This window comes from Bombyx mori, chromosome W (genome assembly GCF_030269925.1).
Source record: "Bombyx mori chromosome W, ASM3026992v2".
NCBI classification, from domain to species: Eukaryota; Metazoa; Arthropoda; class Insecta; order Lepidoptera; family Bombycidae; genus Bombyx; species Bombyx mori.
Window position 1 is genome coordinate 2022754 of NC_085135.1, and position 23582 is coordinate 2046335.

General features: G+C 39.8%; 2 protein-coding genes and 2 long non-coding RNA genes across 4 annotated transcripts; 3 read left to right on the forward strand and 1 right to left on the reverse strand.

The window, feature by feature from the left end:
* Positions 1 to 6688: 6688 nt before the first annotated feature.
* Positions 6689 to 7397, forward strand: LOC134201778 (uncharacterized). The gene is made up of 3 exons (XR_009977038.1): positions 6689 to 6859; positions 6943 to 7190; positions 7295 to 7397. It is a non-coding gene; the product is annotated as an uncharacterized LOC134201778 (long non-coding RNA).
* A 450-nt stretch (positions 7398 to 7847) lies between these two features.
* LOC134201780 (uncharacterized) lies at positions 7848 to 9230 on the reverse strand. The gene is made up of 2 exons (XR_009977040.1): positions 8505 to 9230; positions 7848 to 8125 (listed from the first exon to the last, which is right to left on the reverse strand). It is a non-coding gene; the product is annotated as an uncharacterized LOC134201780 (long non-coding RNA).
* An 8801-nt stretch (positions 9231 to 18031) lies between these two features.
* On the forward strand, positions 18032 to 20039 carry LOC134201645 (uncharacterized). Its single transcript, XM_062676886.1, has 2 exons — positions 18032 to 19271; positions 19531 to 20039. Exons 1-2 carry the CDS (start codon positions 18032 to 18034, stop codon positions 20037 to 20039), a joined length of 1749 nt encoding a protein of 582 aa, XP_062532870.1.
* Positions 20040 to 21138: 1099 nt separating this feature from the next.
* On the forward strand, positions 21139 to 22275 carry LOC134201646 (craniofacial development protein 2-like). Its single transcript, XM_062676887.1, has one exon. It carries the CDS (start codon positions 21139 to 21141, stop codon positions 22273 to 22275), a length of 1137 nt encoding a protein of 378 aa, XP_062532871.1.
* Positions 22276 to 23582: the final 1307 nt, after the last annotated feature.

The window sequence follows — 23582 nt, forward strand, 5'->3', positions numbered from 1 at the left end:
AACAAATGTACTCAAATCTAACGTATCGTAATCCCGACGGCAGATATGTTGTACCTATGCTTCTCAAAGAACCTATCAGTCAACTAGGCGATTCTTTCAACCAATCTTTCTCTCGGCTCGTTAACCTAGAACGACGCCTTGATCGAAACTTAGAGTTGAAAAAAGAGTACACCGCCTTTATGCGCGAATACAAGTTGTTAGGGCATATGGAGCTTAGCGGTGACTCGAAAAAAATCGGACAGTATATAATTCCTCATCATTGTGTCATTCGCCCGGAAAGTACAACGACTAAACTTAGGGTTGTATTCGATGCTAGCGCCAAAACTACCAATGGCAAATCTCTTAACGATCTTGTATATACTGGTCCAAAACTTCAAAACGATATAGGAGATATACTTACAAAATTTCGGTTGCATGCTGTTGTTTTTACTGCCGACATCAGTAAGATGTATCGAAACATCGAACTCAGGCCAGAAGACCGAAGATGGCAGCATATACTTTGGCGCGATTCTCCTTCTGATCCTGTAACTGAGTATGAGCTGAAAACGGTAACCTACGGGGTTACGAGTTCCCCTTATCTGGCAATACGTACTCTGCATCAATTAGCCTCTGACTACGAAAAAGAGTGGCCCTTAGCTGCTGCTAGTCTTCGTCATGATACTTTCATGGATGACATCACCGTTGGTGCTACATGTATTGAAACTGCACTGAAACATAGAGAAGAGTTAATACAAATGTTAGCGCGTGCTAAGTTCGAATTACGTAAATGGAGTAGCAACTCACCCGAATTCCTCACCCAGATACCAACGGAACATTGTCAAGTTCCAAAAACATTTTGTGATGAAAAACAAAAACAAAGTATCAAGATTCTTGGAGTCCAATGGGATCCAGCTGATGATAACTTCACTTATGCTTTATCAGAACTCGCTCCAGGGAATACAAAACGTGCTATTCTATCAAACGTCGCCAGAATTTATGATCCACTCGGATGGTTGGCCCCAATGGTTCTAATAGCTAAGCTTACCTTACAAGAACTATGGCGCCTTCAGCTTGACTGGGATGAAACTGTACCGTCAGATATGTTGTCTCAGTGGCATCTATTTACATCTGAGTTTCACTATCTGAAGGATATTAAAATTCCTCGACTAATTGTACCTCCTCATTCAAAATCATACGAACTTGTAGGTTTTTGTGATGGATCTACCAAGGCTTATGGTTGTTCTGTGTACTTACGTATCACTACCGACACTGAAATTACATCTCACTTGCTTATTGCAAAATCTAAAGTAGCTCCATTAAAAGTTATTACTGTCAACCGATTGGAGCTATGTAGTGCTGTATTACTAGCAAAAATATTGAAGCATATTAGTAATTTTGTAGTCGTCGTGGCCTAACCGATAAGACGTCCGGTGCATTCGTGTTGAGCGATGCACCGGTGTTCGAATCCCGCAGGCGGGTACCAATTTTTCAAATGAAATACGTACTCAACAAATGTTCACGATTGACTTCCACGGTGAAGGAATAACATCGTGTAATAAAAATGAAACCCGCAAAATTATAATTTGCGTAATTACTGGTGGTAGGACCTCTTGTGAGTCCGCGCGGGTGGGTACCACCACCCTGCCTATTTCTGCCGTGAAGCAGTAATGCGTTTCGGTTTGAAGGGTGGGGCAGCCGTCGTTATTATACTTGAGACCTTAGAACTTGTATCTCAAGGTGGGTGGCGCATTTACGTTGTGGATGTCTATGGGCTCCAGTAACCACTTAACATCAGGTGGGCTGTGAGCTCGTCCAACCATCTAAGCAATAAAAAAAAAAAAAAAAAAAAAAAAATGAAACTCAAACCTCAAACATAACAATTTCAAAGATATGGGCATTCACTGATAGCTCGACTGTACTATCATGGCTGCAAACAGCACCTCATCGTCTTAAAACTTTCGTTGCACACCGTGTCGTGAAGCTGTTAGATAATTTGTCTGTCGAAAATTGGTATCATGTGCCAACGTATGATAATCCAGCAGATTACTGCAGTCGTGGTCTTACCTGCTCTCAGCTTGTGGCTTGTTCCACTTGGTGGACAGGACCCAAATGGATAATCTCGAATTCTTCTACATGGCCGGTGTCTGAAAAATTACCTTATTTAAAGGAATTAGCCGAAGTAAAATCCAGCTTCTTGTGCCATGTTCTTTTGGAATCTTCTAACAATAGTATTCTAACTCAGTTAATTGAGAAGTACTCTTCATTGTTGAGGCTACAACGCATCTTTGCCTGGTGTCGACGTTTTATTGCAAACGCAACTCGTCCGCCAGAAAAACGTATCAAATCTTTTTTAACTTTTACAGAACTAGAAGACTCTCTCTTTACCATTGTAAAACATGTTCAATCTCTTACATTCGCTAGCGAAATTAGTGCCATTAAAAGTGGAAAATCTTGTTCTCGCACTATAATAAAGTTAGCGCCAATTCTAGATCAACGGGGTCTGTTACGAGTGGGGGGACGATTAAAAAATGCAAACTTGCCACAATCAGCTATAAATCCGTTATTGTTGCCAAAAACCTCCCATTTTTCTCTGATTATTATTGATTATTACCATCGTTTATTTCTACACTGTGGACCTCGTGCGTTACAATCTTTAATTCAAAGAAAATTTTGGATCCTAGGTATTCGTAATCTTATTAGATCGCGGCTTTCAAAATGCGTCACCTGTTTCAAAGTAAATCCTATACCCCTTCAACCTGTAATGGGTGATCTTCCCTCTATCCGAGTTCAAGCAGCTCGTTGCTTTCAAAATATAGGTGTCGACTTTGCAGGACCTTTTATCGTGAAAGAAAGTCGCAGACGAAATGCCAAAACATATAAAACTTATGCCTGTATATTTGTCTGTCTAGCGGTTAAGGCAATTCACATTGAATTGGTAACTGAGCTCTCCACCTCGGCCTTTATTGCTGCTCTAGATAGGTTTGTATCCCGTCGTGGTTTATGTAGTACTATTATTTCGGACTGTGGTTCGAATTTCGTGGGTGCTAAACGCTATCTTAGCGAGATGCATCAATTAATGCTAAGTAAGAATCTTGAAGTTGAGTCTATTTTGATAAACCGAGGAATCCAATGGAAACTAAACCCTCCAACCGGAAGTCATTTTGGAGGTATATTTGAAAGTGGGGTAAAATCGATGAAGTATCACCTGAAACGGGTAATCGGAAGTCAAATATTAACCTTTGAAGAGCTAACAACAATTCTTACCAAAATCGAAGCTATTCTCAATTCACGACCATTAATTTCGGTATCTTCTGACCCTAACGAGGTAGACGTATTGACACCTGGGCATTTCTTGACAGGGAGCCCTCTAGTGAGCTTACCCGAGCCTCTCCTTGCTGATATACAAATGTCAGTTCGTTCTAGATGGCAGATGTTACAAAAGCTAACTCAACGTTTTTGGCGTGTCTGGCATTTGGATTATCTTCATACATTACAGCAACGCGCTAAATGGTTTAAACAACACGGTAACGTTAAGCTGGGAGATATAGTTATGATCGTGGATCAAAACCTTCCACCGTTGGAATGGCGTATCGGCAGAATTAGCATAATTCATCCCGGTTCTGATGGCGTAGTACGGGTTGTCACTGTCCAAACAGCTCACGGTCTGCTGCGCCGACCAGTTACAAAGTTGTGTCCTTTGCCAATTCACGAAAACTTGTAACCTTTATAATTTACTTTATACTATTATCTAATTTAATATAATAGTTTATTTATTCACATAATTATTATTTTTATCTTAATTATTACTTTATTCTTACCATATTATTATCTCTAATTCACTAGGTACCTTAGTTACCACAGCTTATTATCTTATTAAAATCTTTTGAAATCCTCCAATGATTTCAAGTGGGGGGAAATGTTGGGACTTCCTTTTCCTTATTCCTTCCTCAATCCCCTATCCACGCCATCTGTTGACACTACAAGAAAAACTATGCGCGTATGAAAATGGCGCGAAGTGTGTAAAAAAAAAACTAAAACACGGTGCCGGTGCAAAAACAATAAAATTGTGATTTGTTGATCAATCAGCACATATAACTCTCGCCAGTGAGAAAATATAATAGTGCATCAACGAAATACAGAGTGAGTCCTAAAACTTATCCTTTTTCCAGTCCCAAACATCTAAATTCAAAACAGAATGCTCATGTAGCGCCCACTCCAGTAAAGATCGGAGGCTCTACGCTCGAAGTTGTTGACGAGTATATTTACCTGGGACAAACTGTCCAGCTAGGTAAGTCCAACTTCGAAAAAGAGGTCAACCGTCGAATCCAGCTCGGATGGGCAGCGTTCGGAAAGCTACGTAAAATCTTCTCATCACAAATACCACAGTGTCTCAAGACGAAAGTCTTTGACCAGTGTGTGTTGCCAGTGATGACATATGGCACTGAGACGTGGTCGCTCACAATGGGCCTTATGAGAAGGCTCAAGGTCACCCAAAGAGCAATGGAGAGGGCTATGCTCGGAGTTTCCCTGCGAGACCAAATCAGAAATGAGGAGATTCGCAGGAAAACCATGGTAACCGACATAGCCCAAAGGATTGCGACACTGAAGTGGCAGTGGGCAGGACACATTGCTCGCGGAACAGATGGCCGTTGGGGCCAGAAGGTTCTTGAGTGGCGACCGCGTACTGGGAGACGTAGCGTGGGTAGGCCTCCCACAAGGTGGGCCGACGACCTATTAAGGTTCGCGGGGATCCGCTGGATGCAGGCAGCGCAGGACCGGTCTTTGTGGCGAGGCTTGGGGGAGGCCTATGTCCAGCAGTGGACGTCCATGGGCTGATAGATAGATAGATAGATAGAAGGCATTAGTATATACATTTATTAAATAAATAGATATAACGAATAAACCGAGCCGATCATAGTGAAAATGATCTCGACGAGATCCGTATTTTACACGAGATCTCTGTAGGGTAACATTCCGAGGTAGTTAAGCGACCCTGCGACGTTTTCAGGTACCTGCCGACCTGCCGACCTACCGACCGACCCTCGACCGACTACCTGCCAACCGCCAGCCGCCGACCCTCCGAACGAAGATCACCAAAAAACGCACGAGTAAAGACATCTGCGCCTCGAAGAATTTATTGAAATATTAAAGATTTATTGAAGACTTGAAGACCATTGAAAAGATCGTCGGTTATTGAATTCGGTTGTATTGACAGATCGGTCGGCTCGGTTTACGTTAATTAGTAAAGTTTTGTTTTAATTTCGAGTGAGCTTGTACGATATCGTACGCCTTAGGACCCTACATTGACTGCTTCAGATCGACACGAATAATCGCCACGAGACGGGCATCCGGCGTCTTATAGGATTTCAAGAAATCTTATAAGATTCATAAACCCGTCCAACCTGGGTTGGCGTCACTCGCCTTATCGACACGGGTGACGTGCTGCGTACCCAACATGCGTATTAGAAAAAATGTGAAACTGTCTAAATTCTGATGATGGATAAAATTCCAAACATCAGTAAGCCTCGTAAATTCATGTTATTCATGATTGATGAATTAACGATAAGCGTACTTTCTTAGTTGTTCAGTCTTCAATCAAAAATATGAGAGACACATTTATGACTTGTAGACGTAGTCTAGAAGAATATTGGTTTGAAGTTCCCTAAATTGCACATCAAATTAGCAAACGCAACATTAAAGCTATTGCAAGAATTTGACTACACTGAATGACTTTATGAATTGACAAAAAGAGGTAACAATGAAAGAAAATCAGCACAAAACGAAAATACGTTTTTTTTAATGCTTATTGTAAGAATGACAATGTATGTAAGTATCTACTACCCTGCACGCAGTAAAATAGTTTAATAACATGTTTATCAATTGATTTCCTTGTCTCTATGACTGCGAACTAATAAAGTTTAGCAACAATACATCTTTGTATCAGTATAATTTGGTTTATACAATCGATCTAGTGATTTCGTGCGATCCGAGAATTATAAACGAAGTAGAAGTTGCAAATAGGTGAGATAAGATCGACCGTGCATTTCTATGATCAAGTTATTGAAAATCGATGCATATCGACTGGTTATCTCAAAAACGTGTGTATTAGAAAAGTTCGGTGGCATCAGAAAGTGAGATCGAATTTAAGTGAGTCAGACTAGGAAACAGTTTTCCACAGCCAAAAACGAAACAACGTCGAAGCCGATAATAAACAAAATTGCGCATTAGAAAAAATGTGAAACTGTCTAAATACTGATGATGGATAAAATTCCAAACATCAGTGAGCCTCGTAAATTCATGTTATTCATGATTGCTGAATGAACGATAAACGTACTTTCTTACGGCCGTTTTCAATAACGTATCTGAGTTTTCGGATAGATAGCTATCTCCGAATATCAGCAAGAGCGTATCTATCCTTAGTTTGCGTTTCACAATCACGGATAAGTGCTATCTCTCTTTAACCAACAGTAGATAGCTTCTTCCCTCCGATTTATCCGAGCCTCTTGATACGTTTCGTTCTACTACAAATACGAAACAACATCAGGATCAAGACTTATTTTATTTTATTCTAAATTATAACTATGATTTAACCAGCATATTGTAGACTATCATAAACACATTTGTTTATAACAAAAAGTAATAAAAACATATGTAGATTTTTTAAAATTGGACGTATTGCTATTTTTATCCTAGTCGAAATTATGAAACGAAACGTTTTGACAGTCCGTTTGCCAATAAGCAGTGATCAGTTTCTTTTGTTTGTTTTTCTATTGTTTACCTACTATATTAGATGATGACTTACCTCCAAAACGCTTTAAAACTTTCGTTTATAATTCGTGTGTTTATAATTAAAGAGCTACAGTGAAATAAAATGAATTCTGTAAGTATCTATGAACTACATTGATAATAATAATTTTACTTTGAAAACTTTGAGTTCAAGTTTAGAAAATATATCTTTTTCAGTCAAGAAAGGCAGCACCCATGACAAAAGATGAGACGATGATTCTAGCAGAACTTGTGGCGGCGAAAAAACATTTCAATAATAAGGCAACAAATGCCACAAACAATAAATTGAAGGAGCAGGCTTGGCAAACCCTTGTAAATGATTTTAATTCGTCGATTCGTCGTTTCCCACGAACTCCATCGCAGCTTCGACTAAAATGGGAAAACTTAAAGAACGCTACGGCAACATAAGAAACAACCTTAGTAAGGTTAGTATAATTAGTTGATTGTTTGTCTCTAATAACACATTGATAAACATGATTTTTTCTTCAGGTTGCCGTTGTATTTGAAATAATTATGCTCTTTGTTACAGGCTGGAGGTGGTAAGGATTGCAGATGAAATTTTGGATAAAGCATGCACATTGTTGTAGGTCACATATAATATTTTTAACACTTTTACAGCCAAGCGGAAACAAGATGGAAGAAAAGAAATGCAAGGCTAGCATAGGGACAATGCATTCGCAGAATATCTAATAGCAAAAAAGAGACTTGACTTGGAAAATAAAGAAAAGGAGATTGTTGTAACAAAAGTTAAGTTAGATTTAGATAATTTAAAAAATTAAAAATTACTTAAAAGGAATATTATATTTCATAAATTAAGTAGGCAATAATAATTTTATGTTAGATAGTTTTTTAAGTATATGTACAAATTCTAAATTAAATATCTTGTATGTACTAACTACCAGAGTGAGATGAGGACTGCCAACGTGACCTGGAGTGATGTCAAGGAGCAAGCGCAAGACAGAGTAAAGTGGAGACAACTTGTGAGGGCCCTATGTACCAGCGGGGTACCCTAGGACTACAACAACAACAACAACAACTAACTACCATGTAATTATCATTTTGGAAAATAAAAAATAGTCAAATTATCTTTGGAGTTTATTTTATAAATTATCTTTGGAAGCAATTATTTATAAGTACATAGTTGTATTTCAGATGTAAGTTTTGAAAAATTGTTACGAACAATTATATTATTTTTCTGTAATGTATCTGCGACTGAAATTTCTGATTCTAATTCTTCTAAATTCATACTTCTGACGATATTATGCAGCATGGCAGCTATAATAACAGCTTGCATATTTTCTAGTTTTAATCTACTTTTCAATGATATACAGGGAGTCTTCTTTTACAAACACCAATGCATCTGAAAATTATACATTATTCTTATACTGTATTGTACTGCTTGTTATACTGTATAACTAAAACAAGCTCTTAACTAAAAAAAAAGATTACCTCTCTATAGTATTTCTTGTTTTAATATGTGATTCATTTTAAATCGTTCCGATTGAGTATGTGGGTTAATTAATCACGTTAAAAGATAGGGTTGTGGGGATAGCCTCTATCGGCAAGCAAATAGCAATTTCCAAGTCCACCTTGTTATCAATGTTCTCTTGATATGTAGATAATTTATTATAATAGTGTCATATTAAATTCATATAAACACCTAAATATATAATATAAATAAATAAAAATATAATAATAATATATAATAATATAAATAAGGTAATATAAATAAGAAATACCTTTTCAATCGGAATGGTTAATTATAGTTGTATCATGAGTAGACCCAGGCCATCAAGCAACAACATTTTGAAACATCAATGATGCATTGCACACAAATTACACATTCAAAATACTCTTTTTCTATTTCTAAATTCCTCTTCTATATTTGAATCTGTAACACAAATATAAAATGTAGAGGTATCAGTGTGTAATAAGAATGAAGGTAAATAGCCTACCAGGTTATAGTATTAGTATATGAATGTCATTTAGGGCACCATGGGAATCCAGCAGTATTATAGAATTCCTGTTGAGTGTGATTTTGTAACACAACAAAAATTTGGTATAATTTTGCTATTGCTATAAACAAATATAAGTTGTAATAACGAGTACTTTTATGGTTAAAATTTATCTTACCTTTTTGACGTTACACTCAAATATGGTCTCATTAAATTAATCAATTCATTCACAACACCTTTGCTCAGAAATCTATAGTCTAATTCGTAATTATTGATCTTCGCCATGTAATTCAGACGATCTTTATTTTCCTAACCATATGATATCGGCATCACTATCACTATCTGCATCACAATCCATTATCATTTGAAATAATTCCATATCACTATCATCACTGCTACAATATGCCAATATGAAGAGAAACAATTATTAAATTATAGCGATTTACTTTCGAAAGATAAACATGTAACCGGCCGATTTTGACAGATAAGCGAATGCCCATACTAGAGATAGCGCCGCTACCGGAGAGTTACTTAAAACTCATATTGAAACAGAAGTAAGCACTATTTGTATGAGCGTTCTATCTTTAACAGGCTATCCGTCCTCCCGACGATGGATAGATAAATCCGATAGGAACTGCTGCCCGTCGATAGGTTATTGGAACGTAAGTAAGGACAAAAATATAGATTTGTCTATCTTTAGTAACCGAAACTAGGGATAGATAGGTTATTGAAAACGGCCGTTAGTTGTTCAGTCTTCAATAAAAAATATGAGAGACACATTTATGACTTGTAGACGTAGTCTAGAAGAATATTGGTTTGAAGTTCCCTAAATTGCACATCAAATTAGGAAACGCAACATTAAAGCTATTGCAAGAATTTGACTACACTGAATGACTTTATGAATTGACAAAAAGAGGTAACAATGAAAGAAAATCAGCACAAAACGAAAATACGTTTTTTTTAATGCTTATTGTAAGAATGACAACGTATGTAAGTATCTACTACCCTGCACGCAGTTAAATAGTTTAATAACATGTTTATCAATTGATTTCCTTGTCTCTTTGACCGCGAACTAATAAAGTTTAGCAACAATGCATCTTTGTATCAGCATCATTTGGTTTATACAATCGATCCAGTGATTACGTAAGATCCGAGAATTATAAACGAAGTAGAAATTGCAAATTTATTTATTTATTTATTTTATTAGGCTTACAACACACATCACTAGCTAAAGATACATAAAAAACACAAATAAAAAGAAACAAAATCTGGCTTGCAACATAAGATATGTGCGCACGACAAAACAAGACATATAGTGCTGAATTTGTATAACAATGTTCCTTACAATTATAACAAAACAACACAATAACAAAAACTAATCTAACGAATAATGTAAGGGAAAAATAAATATTTACAATATAATACATTAAACAATTACATTAACCTACCTATTAATAAAGTGGAGGATGCCCTTGAACATTTTTCTAAACGTAACTAACCTACAAGTAAAAATATCTAACTCAGGTGACGACCTTGCCAGTTCGTTATAGGTACGACACATTCGGGTAATGGGATTATAGTAAGATATATTGTTTTTGTAAATTAGCAATGCAAACAAATTGTTTTGGTTGACCCTCCGAGCACTAAATTTAATGTTTAGTGAAATCTGAGATAACAGTTCAGGCGAATCCAACAGAGAGTGAATTATCTTATATAAGTATATCAGATCAGTGCATGTACGTCGATCTTCTAGTGACTGCATGTTATAGTTTAATAGTCTTTGCTCGTATTTAAGAGCGTTCAGAGCGGCCTGGTTGTATACGATAACTTAATAATCTTAAACACTTCATTTGCACACGCTCAATAGTGTTATAGGTGAGATAATAGGTGAGATAAGATCGACCGTGCATTTCTATGATCAAGTTATTGAAAATCGATGCATGTCGACTGGTTATCTCAAAAACGTATGTATCAGGAAAGTTCTGTGGCATTTATCGCTTGGATCAGAAAGTGAGATCGAATTTAAGTGAGTCAGACTAGGAAACAGTTTTCCACAGCCAAAAACGAAACAACGTCGAAGCCGATAATAAACAAAATTGCGCATTAGAAAAAATGTGAAACTGTCTAAATTCTGATGATGGATAAAATTCCAAACATCAGCGAGCCTCGTAAATTCATGTTATTCATGATTGCTGAATGAACGATAAACGTACTTTCTTAGTTGTTCAGTCTTCAATAAAAAATATGAGAGACACATTTATGACTTGTAGACGTAGTCTAGAAGAATATTGGTTTGAAGTTCCCTAAATTGCACATCAAATTAGGAAACGCAACATTAAAGCTATTGCAAGAATTTGACTACACTGAATGACTTTATGAATTGACAAAAAGAGGTAACAATGAAAGAAAATCAGCACAAAACGAAAATACGTTTTTTTTAATGCTTATTGTAAGAATGACAACGTATGTAAGTATCTACTACCCTGCACGCAGTAAAATAGTTTAATAACATGTTTATCAATTGATTTCCTTGTCTCTATGACCGCGAACTAATAAAGTTTAGCAACAATACATCTTTGTATCAGCATAATTTGGTTTATACAATCGATCTAGTGATTTCGTGCGATCCGAGAATTATAAACGAAGTAGAAGTTGCAAATAGGTGAGATAAGATCGACCGTGCATTTCTATGATCAAGTTATTGAAAATCGATGCATATCGACTGGTTATCTCAAAAACGTGTGTATTAGAAAAGTTCGGTGGCATCAGAAAGTGAGATCGAATTTAAGTGAGTCAGACTAGAAAACAGTTTTCCACAGCCAAAAACGAAACAACGTCGAAGCCGATAAAAATGTGAAACTGTCTAAATTCTGATGATGGATAAAATTCCAAACATCAGTAAGCCTCGTAAATTCATGTTATTCACGATTGATGAATTAACGATAAGCGTACTTTCTTAGTTGTTCAGTCTTCAATCAAAAATATGAGAGACACATTTATGACTTGTAGACGTAGTCTAGAAGAATATTGGTTTGAAGTTCTCTAAATTGCACATCAAATTAGCAAACGCAACATTAAAGCTATTGCAAGAATTTGACTACACTGAATGACTTTATGAATTGACAAAAAGAGGTAACAATGAAAGAAAATCAGCACAAAACGAAAATACGTTTTTTTTAATGCTTATTGTAAGAATGACAATGTATGTAAGTATCTACTACCCTGCACGCAGTAAAATAGTTTAATAACATGTTTATCAATTGATTTCCTTGTCTCTATGACCGCGAACTAATAAAGTTTAGCAACAATACATATTTGTATCAGCATAATTTGTTTTATACAATCGATCTAGTGATTTCGTGCGATCCGAGAATTATAAACGAAGTAGAAGTTGCAAATAGGTGAGATAAGATCGACCGTGCATTTCTATGATCAAGTTATTGAAAATCGATGCATATCGACTGGTTATCTCAAAAACGTGTGTATTAGAAAAGTTTGGTGGCATCAGAAAGTGAGATCGAATTTAAGTGAGTCAGACTAGGAAACAGTTTTCCACAGCCAAAAACGAAACAACGTCGAAGCCGATAATAAACAAAAATGCGCATTAGAAAAAATGTGAAACTGTCTAAATTCTAATGATGGATAAAATTCCAAACATCAGTAAGCCTCGTAAATTCATGTTATTCATGATTGATGAATTAACGATAAGCGTACTTTCTTAGTTGTTCAGTCTTCAATCAAAAATATGAGAGACACATTTATGACTTGTAGACGTAGTCTAGAAGAATATTGGTTTGAAGTTCCCTAAATTGCACATCAAATTAGCAAACGCAACATTAAAGCTATTGCAAGAATTTGACTACACTGAATGACTTTATGAATTGACAAAAAGAGGTAACAATGAAAGAAAATCAGCACAAAACGAAAATACGTTTTTTTTAATGCTTATTGTAAGAATGACAACGTATGTAAGTATCTACTACCCTGCACGCAGTAAAATAGTTTAATAACATGTTTATCAATTGATTTCCTTGTCTCTATGACCGCGAACTAATAAAGTTTAGCAACAATACATCTTTGTATCAGCACAATTTGGTTTATACAATCGATCTAGTGATTTCTTGCGATCCGAGAATTATAAACGAAGTAGAAGTTGCAAATAGGTGAGATAAGATCGACCGTGCATTTCTATAATCAAGTTATTGAAAATCGATGCATATCGACTGGTTATCTCAAAAACGTGTGTATTAGAAAAGTTCGGTGGCATCAGAAAGTGAGATCGAATTTAAGTGAGTCAGACTAGGAAACAGTTTTCCACAGCCAAAAACGAAACAACGTCGAAGCCGATAAAAATGTGAAACTGTCTAAATTCTGATGATGGATAAAATTCCAAACATCAGTAAGCCTCGTAAATTCATGTTATTCATGATTGATGAATTAACGATAACCGTACTTTCTTAGTTGTTCAGTCTTCAATCAAAAATATGAGAGACACATTTATGACTTGTAGACGTAGTCTAGAAGAATATTGGTTTGAAGTTCCCTAAATTGCACATCAAATAAGCAAACGCAACATTCAAGTTATCGCAAGAATTCGACTACACTGAATGACTTTATGAATTGACAAAAAGAGGTAACAATGAAAGAAAATCAGCACAAAACGAAAATACGTTTTTTTTAATGCTTATTGTAAGAATGACAACGTATGTAAGTATCTACTACCCTGCACGCAGTAAAATAGTTTAATAACATGTTTATCAATTGATTTCCTTGTCTCTATGACCACGAACTAATAAAGTTTAGCAACAATGCATCTTTGTATCAGCATAATTTGGTTTATACAATAGATCTAGTGATTTCGTGCGATCCGAGAATTATAAACGAAGTAGAAGTTGCAAATAGGTGAGATAAGATCGACCGTGCATTTCTATGATCAAGTTATTGAAAATCGATGCATATCGACTGGTTATCTCAAAAACGTATGTATTAGAAAAGTTCGGTGGCATCAGAAAGTGAGATCGAATTTAAGTGAGTCCGACTAGGAAACAGTTTTCCACAGCCAAAAACGAAACAACGTCGAAGCCGATAATAAACAAAAATGCGCATTAGAAAAAATGTAAAACTGTCTAAATTCTGATGATGGATAAAATTCCAAACATCAGTAAGCCTCGTAAATTCATGTTATTCATGATTGATGAATTAACGATAAGCGTACTTTCTTAGTTGTTCAGTCTTCAATCAAAAATATGTGAGACACATTTATGACTTGTAGACGTAGTCTAGAAGAATATTGGTTTGAAGTTCCCTAAATTGCACATCAAATTAGCAAACGCAACATTAAAGCTATTGCAAGAATTTGACTATACTGAATTACTTTATGAATTAACAAAAAGAGGTAACAATGAAAGAAAATCAGCACAAAACGAAAATACGTTTTTTTTTAATGCTTATTGTAAGAATGACAATGTATGTAAGTATCTACTACCCTGCACGCAGTAAAATAGTTTAATAACATGTTTATCAATTGATTTCCTTGTCTGTATGACCGCGAACTAATAAAGTTTAGCAACAATGCATCTTTGTATCAGCATCATTTAGTCTATACAATCGATCTAGTGATTTCGTGCGATCCGAGAATTATAAACGAAGTAGAAGTTGCAAATAGGTGAGATAAGATCGACCGTGCATTTCTATGATCAAGTTATTGAAAATCGATGCATATCGACTGGTTATCTCAAAAACGTGTGTATTAGAAAAGTTCGGTGGCATGAGAAAGTGAGATCGAATTTAAGTGAGTCAGACTAGGAAACAGTTTTCCACAGCCAAAAACGAAACAACGTCGAAGCCGATAATAAACAAAATTGCGCATTAGAAAAAATGTAAAACTGTCTAAATTCTGATGATGGATAAAATTCCAAACATCAGTAAGCCTCGTAAATTCATGTTATTCATGATTGATGAATTAACGATAAGCGTACTTTCTTAGTTGTTCAGTCTTCAATCAAAAATATGTGAGACACATTTATGACTTGTAGACGTAGTCTAGAAGAATATTGGTTTGAAGTTCCCTAAATTGCACATCAAATTAGCAAACGCAACATTAAAGCTATTGCAAGAATTCGACTACACTGAATGACTTTATGAATTGACAAAAAGAGGTAACAATGAAAGAAAATCAGCACAAAACGAAAATACGTTTTTTTTAATGCTTATTGTAAGAATGACAACGTATGTAAGTATCTTATTATATTATATATCATATCATATATTATATATATATCATATTATATATTTTAACGGGACCTGTCCCTCTTGTGGCTGCGCGTAGACCATGGGGGTTGTACCCGAGTCTACGCGTGCCTGTACAGGTCCCAGAGCAGTGATGCAGGTTCAGCTCTGATAGAGCATGTGCAAGAGGGGACTAACCGCGTGCTTGAGCAGTACCCATCTGCGGAGGTGGTGGTTCTTGGAGACTTTAACGCTCACCACCAAGAGTGGCTGGGGTCCAGAACCACTGACCTCCCGGGTCGGGCTGCCTACGATTTCGCCCTGGCCTACGGCCTCTCCCAGCTGGTGACACAGCCCACCCGTGTCCCAGATATTGAGGGGCACGAGCCTTTTCTGTTGGACCTTCTGCTGACTACCGATCCAGCCGGATACAGTGTGGTGGTCGACGCTCCGCTTGGATCGTCTGATCACTGCCTTATCCGTGCTGCCACACCACTCTCTCGTCCTAGTCGTGGAACGACGACCAGGTATCGAAGAGTTTGGCAGTATTTGTCAGCAGATTGGGATGGATTGCGTGAATTTTACACATCCTACCCATGGGGGCGGTTCTGCTTTTCCTCTGCTGATCCTGACGTCTGTGCGGACCGTCTTAAAGACGTGGTGCTCCAGGGGATGGAATTGTTTATTCCCTCCTCTGAAGTGCCCGTTGGGGGTCGCAGCAGACCCTGGTATAACAATGCCAGCAGGGATGCTGCACACCTCAAGCGGTCCGCATACGTGGCATGGGATAATGCCAGGAGACGTCAGGACCCTAACATCTCAGAGGAAAGGCGGAAATATAACGCCGCTTCCAGGTCCTACAAGAAGGTTATTGCCAAGGCGAAGTCGGAGCACGTTGCTAGAGTTGGCGAGCGACTAAAGAGCTATCCCTCTGGGAGCCGTGCTTTTTGGTCGCTCGCCAAAGCCGCAGAAGGAAACTTTTGCAGGTCTAGTCTCCCACCACTGCGAAAGTCCGATGACAGTCTGGCCCATAGTGCGAAAGAGAAGGCTGACCTTCTGGTCAAACTCTTCGCCTCGAACTCGACCGTGGACGACGGGGGTGCCACACCACCGAACATCCCCCGGTGTGATAGTTCCCTGCCGGAGATCTGCTTTACACAGTGTGCAGTCAGGCGGGAACTCCAACTCCTGGACGTCCATAAGTCGAGTGGGCCAGACGGCATCCCCGCAGTGGTTCTGAAAACGTGCGCCCCTGAGCTGACGCCTGCGCTAACGCGTCTGTATCGCCTCTCTTATTGCGCTAACAGGGTTCCGTCTTCATGGAAGACCGCCCACGTCCACCCTATCCCCAAGAAGGGTGACCGGTCGGACCCATCGAGCTATAGGCCTATCGCGATAACTTCCTTGCTTTCCAAGGTGATGGAGCGAATAATAAATATACAACTCCTGAAGTATCTTGAAGATCGCCAGCTGATCAGTGACCGACAGTACGGTTTCCGTCATGGTCGCTCAGCTGGCGATCTTCTCGTATACCTTACTCACAGGTGGGCTGAAGCCTTGGAGAGCAAGGGCGAGGCTCTTGCTGTGAGCCTTGATATCGCGAAGGCCTTCGACAGGGTCTGGCATAGGGCACTTCTGTCGAAGCTACCATCTTACGGAATCCCCGAGGGTCTCTGGAAGTGGATCGCTAGCTTTTTGGATGGACGGAGCATCACGGTCGTTGTAGACGGCGATTGCTCTGATACCATGACCATTAACGCTGGCGTTCCACAAGGTTCGGTGCTCTCCCCCACGCTTTTCATCCTGTATATCAATGACATGCTGTCTATTGATGGCATGCATTGCTATGCGGATGACAGCACGGGGGATGCGCGATATATCGGCCATCAGAGTCTCTCTCGGAGCGTGGTGCAGAAGAGACGATCAAAACTTGTGTCTGAAGTGGAGAACTCTCTGGGGCGAGTCTCCAAAAACGAAAATACGTTTTTTTTTAATGCTTATTGTAAGAATGACAATGTATGTAAGTATCTACTACCCTGCACGCAGTAAAATAGTTTAATAACATGTTTATCAATTGATTTCCTTGTCTGTATGACCGCGAACTAATAAAGTTTAGCAACAATGCATCTTTGTATCAGCATCATTTAGTCTATACAATCGATCTAGTGATTTCGTGCGATCCGAGAATTATAAACGAAGTAGAAGTTGCAAATAGGTGAGATAAGATCGACCGTGCATTTCTATGATCAAGTTATTGAAAATCGATGCATATCGACTGGTTATCTCAAAAACGTGTGTATTAGAAAAGTTCGGTGGCATGAGAAAGTGAGATCGAATTTAAGTGAGTCAGACTAGAAAACAGTTTTCCACAGCCAAAAACGAAACAACACATTCAAGTCTTTAAATTGCGCCCGATGTAATTTATCGGTAAGTGTTTGATTATACATAATATGTTTGTTCTGTAATGTGTCATGAACTTCTTTTGTATAATTCATGCTTTATAGGGTTCTAATAGTCCCGTAATTCGTGACTTTATATGTTGGAATACGCTCCGTGGTACGTAACGTCCCGGAATTGTCTCAAGATCTGAGTACTATACTGACTGACGCGAGGGAACTGGTATAACATCAATCCAGGATCCTATCTTCCGAATCTACGTATTCTACACAAAAAGTGACGTATAAATTTGTCATATATTGTTTCATCGCAGAACTTGTAATTACCCTCCATTAATTTTATAACCCTTAAGGGGGGGGGGGGGGTAGCAGTAGAGAGGTCTAGCCTGATGTAAGCTAGACTTTGTCCGATACCTGCACACAGGCGGTCTCGGGGGTGTGAGTACACACCGTGGTCGTTCTTGCGCTGAGAGTTTGGGGCGACAGCGTGGGTTCGGCAGCACCCGAGATGACAAAGCAGCCCTGTTTAGGGAGGCACTGCTTTCCCCCGCTCAGCCGGGGAGGGGGCTAGAAAAGGTGCCCTAAAAATTGCTCGTCCCATTTGATAAGTGGTAGTAACCGCGGCTGCCACTGCATCAGTCAAATCGTGGTCGACGTTGCAAAAGAAATATTATAAAAACATCTATCATGACATTTGGGGCGTGGAACGTGAGAACGCTTCTTGATCGAGATGGCAACGCCTACCCTGAACGCAAGACCGCCATAGTAGCTCGGGAACTTCATCGCTACCACGTAGATGTGGCTGCTCTCAGCGAAACACATCTTGCCGATGAAGGAGAGCTGGTGGAAGTAGGTGCTGGTTATATTTTCTTCTGGAAAGGTACCGCTGCCTCTGAAACGCGACATTCAGGTGTAGGATTTGCCATCAAGAATCACTTAGTAAAGCGATTAGAGGAGTACCCTGTACATATCTCGGACCGCATTACCACACTGCGAGTTCACCTGGATAAAGACAATTACCTTAATGTCATCAGTGTATATGCTCCAACGCTTGACAAGTCTGATGACATTAAGGACAAATTCTATGGGGAAGTGACTCTTTGCCTTGACAGCATAAACGCCAGAGAGCAGGTACTATTGCTGGGCGACTTCAATGCCAGGGTCGGTCGGGACTATGAGGCTTGGCCTGGAGTTCTGGGTAGACACGGAGTCGGCAACATTAACAGCAATGGTCAGTTGCTGCTCAGTCTTTGTGCTCAATACGGTCTAGCAATTACGAACACTATGTTTAGACTTGCCGCTAAGTACAAGACAACATGGATGCACCCAAGATCCAAGCACTGGCATTTGATCGACTATGCTATCGTAAGGCAAAGAGATTTCAGCCAAGTGCAGATCACCCGTGTTATGCGTGGTGCACACTGCTGGTCTGACCACCGACTTATTGTCACTAAGCTACGACTCCGCTTCCGCCGCCCGCGTAGATCTCCTATGAAAAAGCTTGCGTCTTTGGACATAGACAAGCTAAGAGATCCTGAGGTGAGGAAGAACTATGCTGAAGTTTTGTCTAAGAAGCTGTTGCCAGTTAATGAGACAGGTGATGTTGATGCTGACTGGGGAGCTTTATCATCTCATATCATGGATACCGCTTCAATTGCACTGGGTAGGAAATGCCGTCGTAATGAAGACTGGTTTGATGGAAATGATGAAGTTTTGCGGGCGGCACTCGACAAACACCGTGATCTCTTGCGACAGCACAGAAGGCGTAAAGGAAGCGTTGCGGCGGTCAAAGCTAGTGACTTCGAATTGCGCAAGCTATCTCGACAAATAAAAGACAAGTGGTTGCAGGACAAAGCTATTCATATGCAATGGCTCACTGACACAAACCAGCTCGGTGAGTTCTATAGCGAGGTGCGCAAGCTGATGGGTACATGCATGCAAAGGTTCCTTTAAGGGCTCTAGATAGTAGGCACCTCTTAACATGCAAGGAGGATGTACTAAGGCGCTGGGCAGAGCACTTCAATGCCCTGCTGAATGTGGATCGATCAGCAGATCTGCAAAGCATCGCTTTAATGCCTCAACTCCCTCTTGCCCTTGAGCTGGACGAGCCCCTATTGCGTGACGAGGTCGTTACTGCCATCAGACAGAAAAAAATAAAAGGGCAGCTGGCGCTGACCTTTTGCCAGGAGAGCTGATCAAGTACGGTGGAGAGGATTTGCACACGTTGGTTTGGGAACTGTTTGTTCGTATGTGGGAGGAAGAGCGCGTTCCGGATAGCTTTAAAGTATCGCGCATAACTGCTCTCTATAAGAACAGGGGCGACCGATCTGACTGCGACTCCTACCGCGGTATTTCGCTCCTATCGGCCCCGGGAAAGGTCTTTGCTAGGGTACTCTTAAACCGCCTAAAGGACTTATCTGAAAAGATCCTGCCCGAAACTCAGTTTGACTTCCGATCGGATCGAGGCACATGCGAAGCGATCTTCTCTGTGCGTCAACTACAAGAAAAGAGCAGAGAACAGGGTCGTCAGCTGTACCTCTGTTTTGTTGACCTGGAGAAGGCTTTTGACAGCGTGCCTCGCGAAGCCTTGTGGCTGGTGTTACGGAAACTCGGATGCACGGAAAATTTTGTGGCGCTTCTTAGACTCCTGCATGACGACATGCAATGCTGCGTCACTGTAGATGGTGAACAGTAAATATACTACAATTTAATATACGTATGTATAAAATAATAAAATACATACATACACATAATTACACACACTATAATATACATGTAAAGCAATAATATATAAATACACATGAAAATACACAATTTAGTATTATAATTAAGAATGGCTAAAAAAATAATAATAATAATAATTGAAAAATAAAATAAATTAGTTTGGAGATGATTCTTCCAGTTTTTTGTGGATGTATTCGCGAACTTTGAGTTTAAAAGTAAAGCGATTGCTGGTCATCCTGATTTTTTTGGGAAGCGAATTCCATAATATTATGGACTGTACAATAAAAGAAGAATGTAAAAAATCTGAGCGATGGATAGGACATTGTAAGAGACGATTATGTGAGGAACGTAGACTTCTCTCATGGCTTGCGTTCAAGTTTCTAAAATGCGATTTTAAGTAAGAGGGTGAGGAGGCAGAGTCCTAAAGAGAAAATTAGGCAGGCGCTCTTTCCTCTCTACGCTGACGGATCGGTAACCATTTCCGACGAGTTCGATGCGCGGACACATGATCATATTTTCTAATATTAAAAACGAATCGAATGCAATTATTGAGAAGGCGGTCTAGTTTGTTGAGAAGATCTGCATTCAGGTCATAGTAGCACCCATCACCGTAGTCGACCATAGGGAAAATTAAAGTCTGCACTAGCATGGCCTTTACATTCGATGGTAGCATATTTTTTTGCCGATAGAGAGATCGCAAGGACCTGATGACTTTTTGACTAATGGATGTTATTTGCCATATATAAACTCCGCCATTGCCGGTCCCAAGCCCGGATGCAAAAGGAGGAGGGTTAGTCCAGAGAGTATTGACCGTAAAACCAATGTGAGCTAACACGCGCAGTAAGGCTACCAGGAGCCGTGAACCATTTGTTCAGAAAGTCTGGCTCTATGGGCACGGACACAATGATGGCAGCCCCATCACCGTGATCGGGACTCTGTGGGCTAAACACCTGCAAGTTCTTAAATTTAAATAGTTTATGAAACCCAAAGCAAGTAATAACCGGAACCCTTTAACAACGACTTTTGGCGCGAAATTACGGACACGAATTGGGTGTTGGAATGTAAGGACCATGACTCGACTTGAACGGCTACCCCAAGTGGCTAAAGTCATGAAGGAATACAACATTCACATTCTTGGATTGAGTGAGACGAGATGGAACGGTTTTGGAGAAACGCAATGTGATTTTGGATACTCGTTATTGTACAGTGGTATGGAAGAGGATGCGACCCGAGAGTATGGCGTGGGTTTGCTGCTAAGCCGCAGCGCTAAAAGTAGCTTACTCTCTTGGAAGCCAGTCTCGGAACGAATAATATGCGCCAGATTTTCGACACGAGTACGGAAGGTGACGGTGATACAATGCTACGCTCCCACTAACTCTGCTTCGACCGATGTAAAGTCACAATTCTACGAACAGCTGGGGCATACACTCAAAGGCATCAAGAAACAAGATATCGTGATTCTCATGGGCGACATAAATGCGAAGATGGGAAATGACAATGTAGACCGCGAATATTACATGGGACAATATGGGGCAACCGGAACTATTAACGAAAACGGAGAACTTTTCGGTGATCATGGTCTAGTTATTGGAGGTACCCTATTTAAGCATAAGGAATGTCATAAAGTTACTTGGATATCACCGGACGGAAAGACAAAGAACCAAATCGATCACGTAGCTATCAGTAAGACATGGCGCTCTTCTCTTCTTGATGTGCGAAATAAGCGTGGCGCAGACATTGACAGTGATCACCATCTGGTGGTAGCGGAAGTTCGTCTTAAAATAGCAGTTCCCCACAGAAAGCCAGATAAAGCAGCTAGAAAATTTAATATCCGAAAACTGGAAGATAGCAATTGCCGAGAGAAGTTCAGCTTATCTCTCAAAAATAGTTTCGAGCTGCTTAAGGAAATAGAGGATGAGCAGATGGACGAGACGTGGGACCGCATACGTGGTGCTTATAATAAAGCTGCTAAGGAAGTATTGGGGTATACCAATACAAAGCAAGAACCTTGGATGTCAGCAGAGCTTTGGGCAGCCATTGAGAAGAGGCAACTTTTGAACACTCAGATTTTAGGCTCCCCTTCAGATGCTATGTTGCGTCGGGAATACTCATCCATGCGATTAGTAATTAGAAAGCTGGCTAGGAGAGATCAGCGAAATGCAATCGATGAGCTAGCAGACCGAGCAAAATTGGCAGCCAAGAGGTAAGATATGAAAGAGCTTTACGATGTCACCAAGCGGATAATAAACAAAAAACATCATCCACGGAAAAAACCACTGAAAGACTACTCGGGTCAGCTACTATGTACCATGGAAGAGCACCTCGTGCGATGGACGGAACACTTTACTAAGTTGCTGTCCAAATGTCAGTCCCAACCCACAGACGGAATATCAGTACACGACTTGCCTTTGGATATACCTATTGCACCGCCCACCTTTAATGAAATAGTAAAGGCAATTAAACAGCTGAAACCAGGTAAGGCCCCCGGTATTGACAATATCAATGCCGAAATGCTGAAGGCTGATGCACCGAGATCTGCAAGCTTGCTATATCCGCTCATCGTAAGGATTTGGGAGACTGAGCAAATACCGTCTCAATGGAAGCAGAGACTACTCGTGAAAGTTCCGAAGAAGGGCGATTTGTCTTCTTGTGACAACTGGAGTGGCATTACACTTCTTCCTTGCGCAGCAAAGGTCTTGGCTAGATTACTTCTAAACCGGATGTCCAAAAAGATCACTGGAACTCTTCGGGAGGAGCAAGCAGGTTTCTTACCGGGCCGATCATGCACAGACCATACAAACACTCTTCGCATCCTCATAGAACAAAGTGTTGAATGGCAGACTGAAATGATTCTTACGTTTGTAGACTTTGAGAAAGCGTTTGACATTGTACAGTGGAGCAAAATGTGGGCCTGCTTAAAACAAAGAGGTATACCAAATAAAATCATTGGTATAATCCAGGCCTTATACAGAGGTAGTACATGTAGAGTCGTGCATGACCAAGTCCTGGGAGCCCCTATTGAGATGACAGCGGGTGTTAAGCAGGGCTGTCTCCTGTCTCCGTTACTATTCATTATGTTACTGGATGACATAATGCGGGAAGTGGTGACGACACCTCGGGGCATTGAATGGAGCGAAAATATCTTGGAAGACCTTCACTATGCAGATGACATAGTGTTGATGACGCCGACTTTGGATCAAATGCAAGCAAAACTTGAAGACCTCCGTATATCTGCGGAGAAAAGAGGCTTGCGTATCAATACCAACAAAACTGTCGACATGCGAGTAATGTCAAAAAACACTACTCCCCTAAAGCTCCAAGACTGTGTGTTGAAGTCAGCACAGAAGTTTACATATCTGGGGAGTTCCATATCAAATCAGGGTGGTTCGGACGAAGATATAGAGATACGAATTAGGAAAGCCAGGGGTGCTTTCGCGCAGTTGAAACCAGTCTGGGAGTCAAGTGTCATGACTCGTCGGATCAAGCTGACCCTGTTCGACTCCATTGTCAAGAG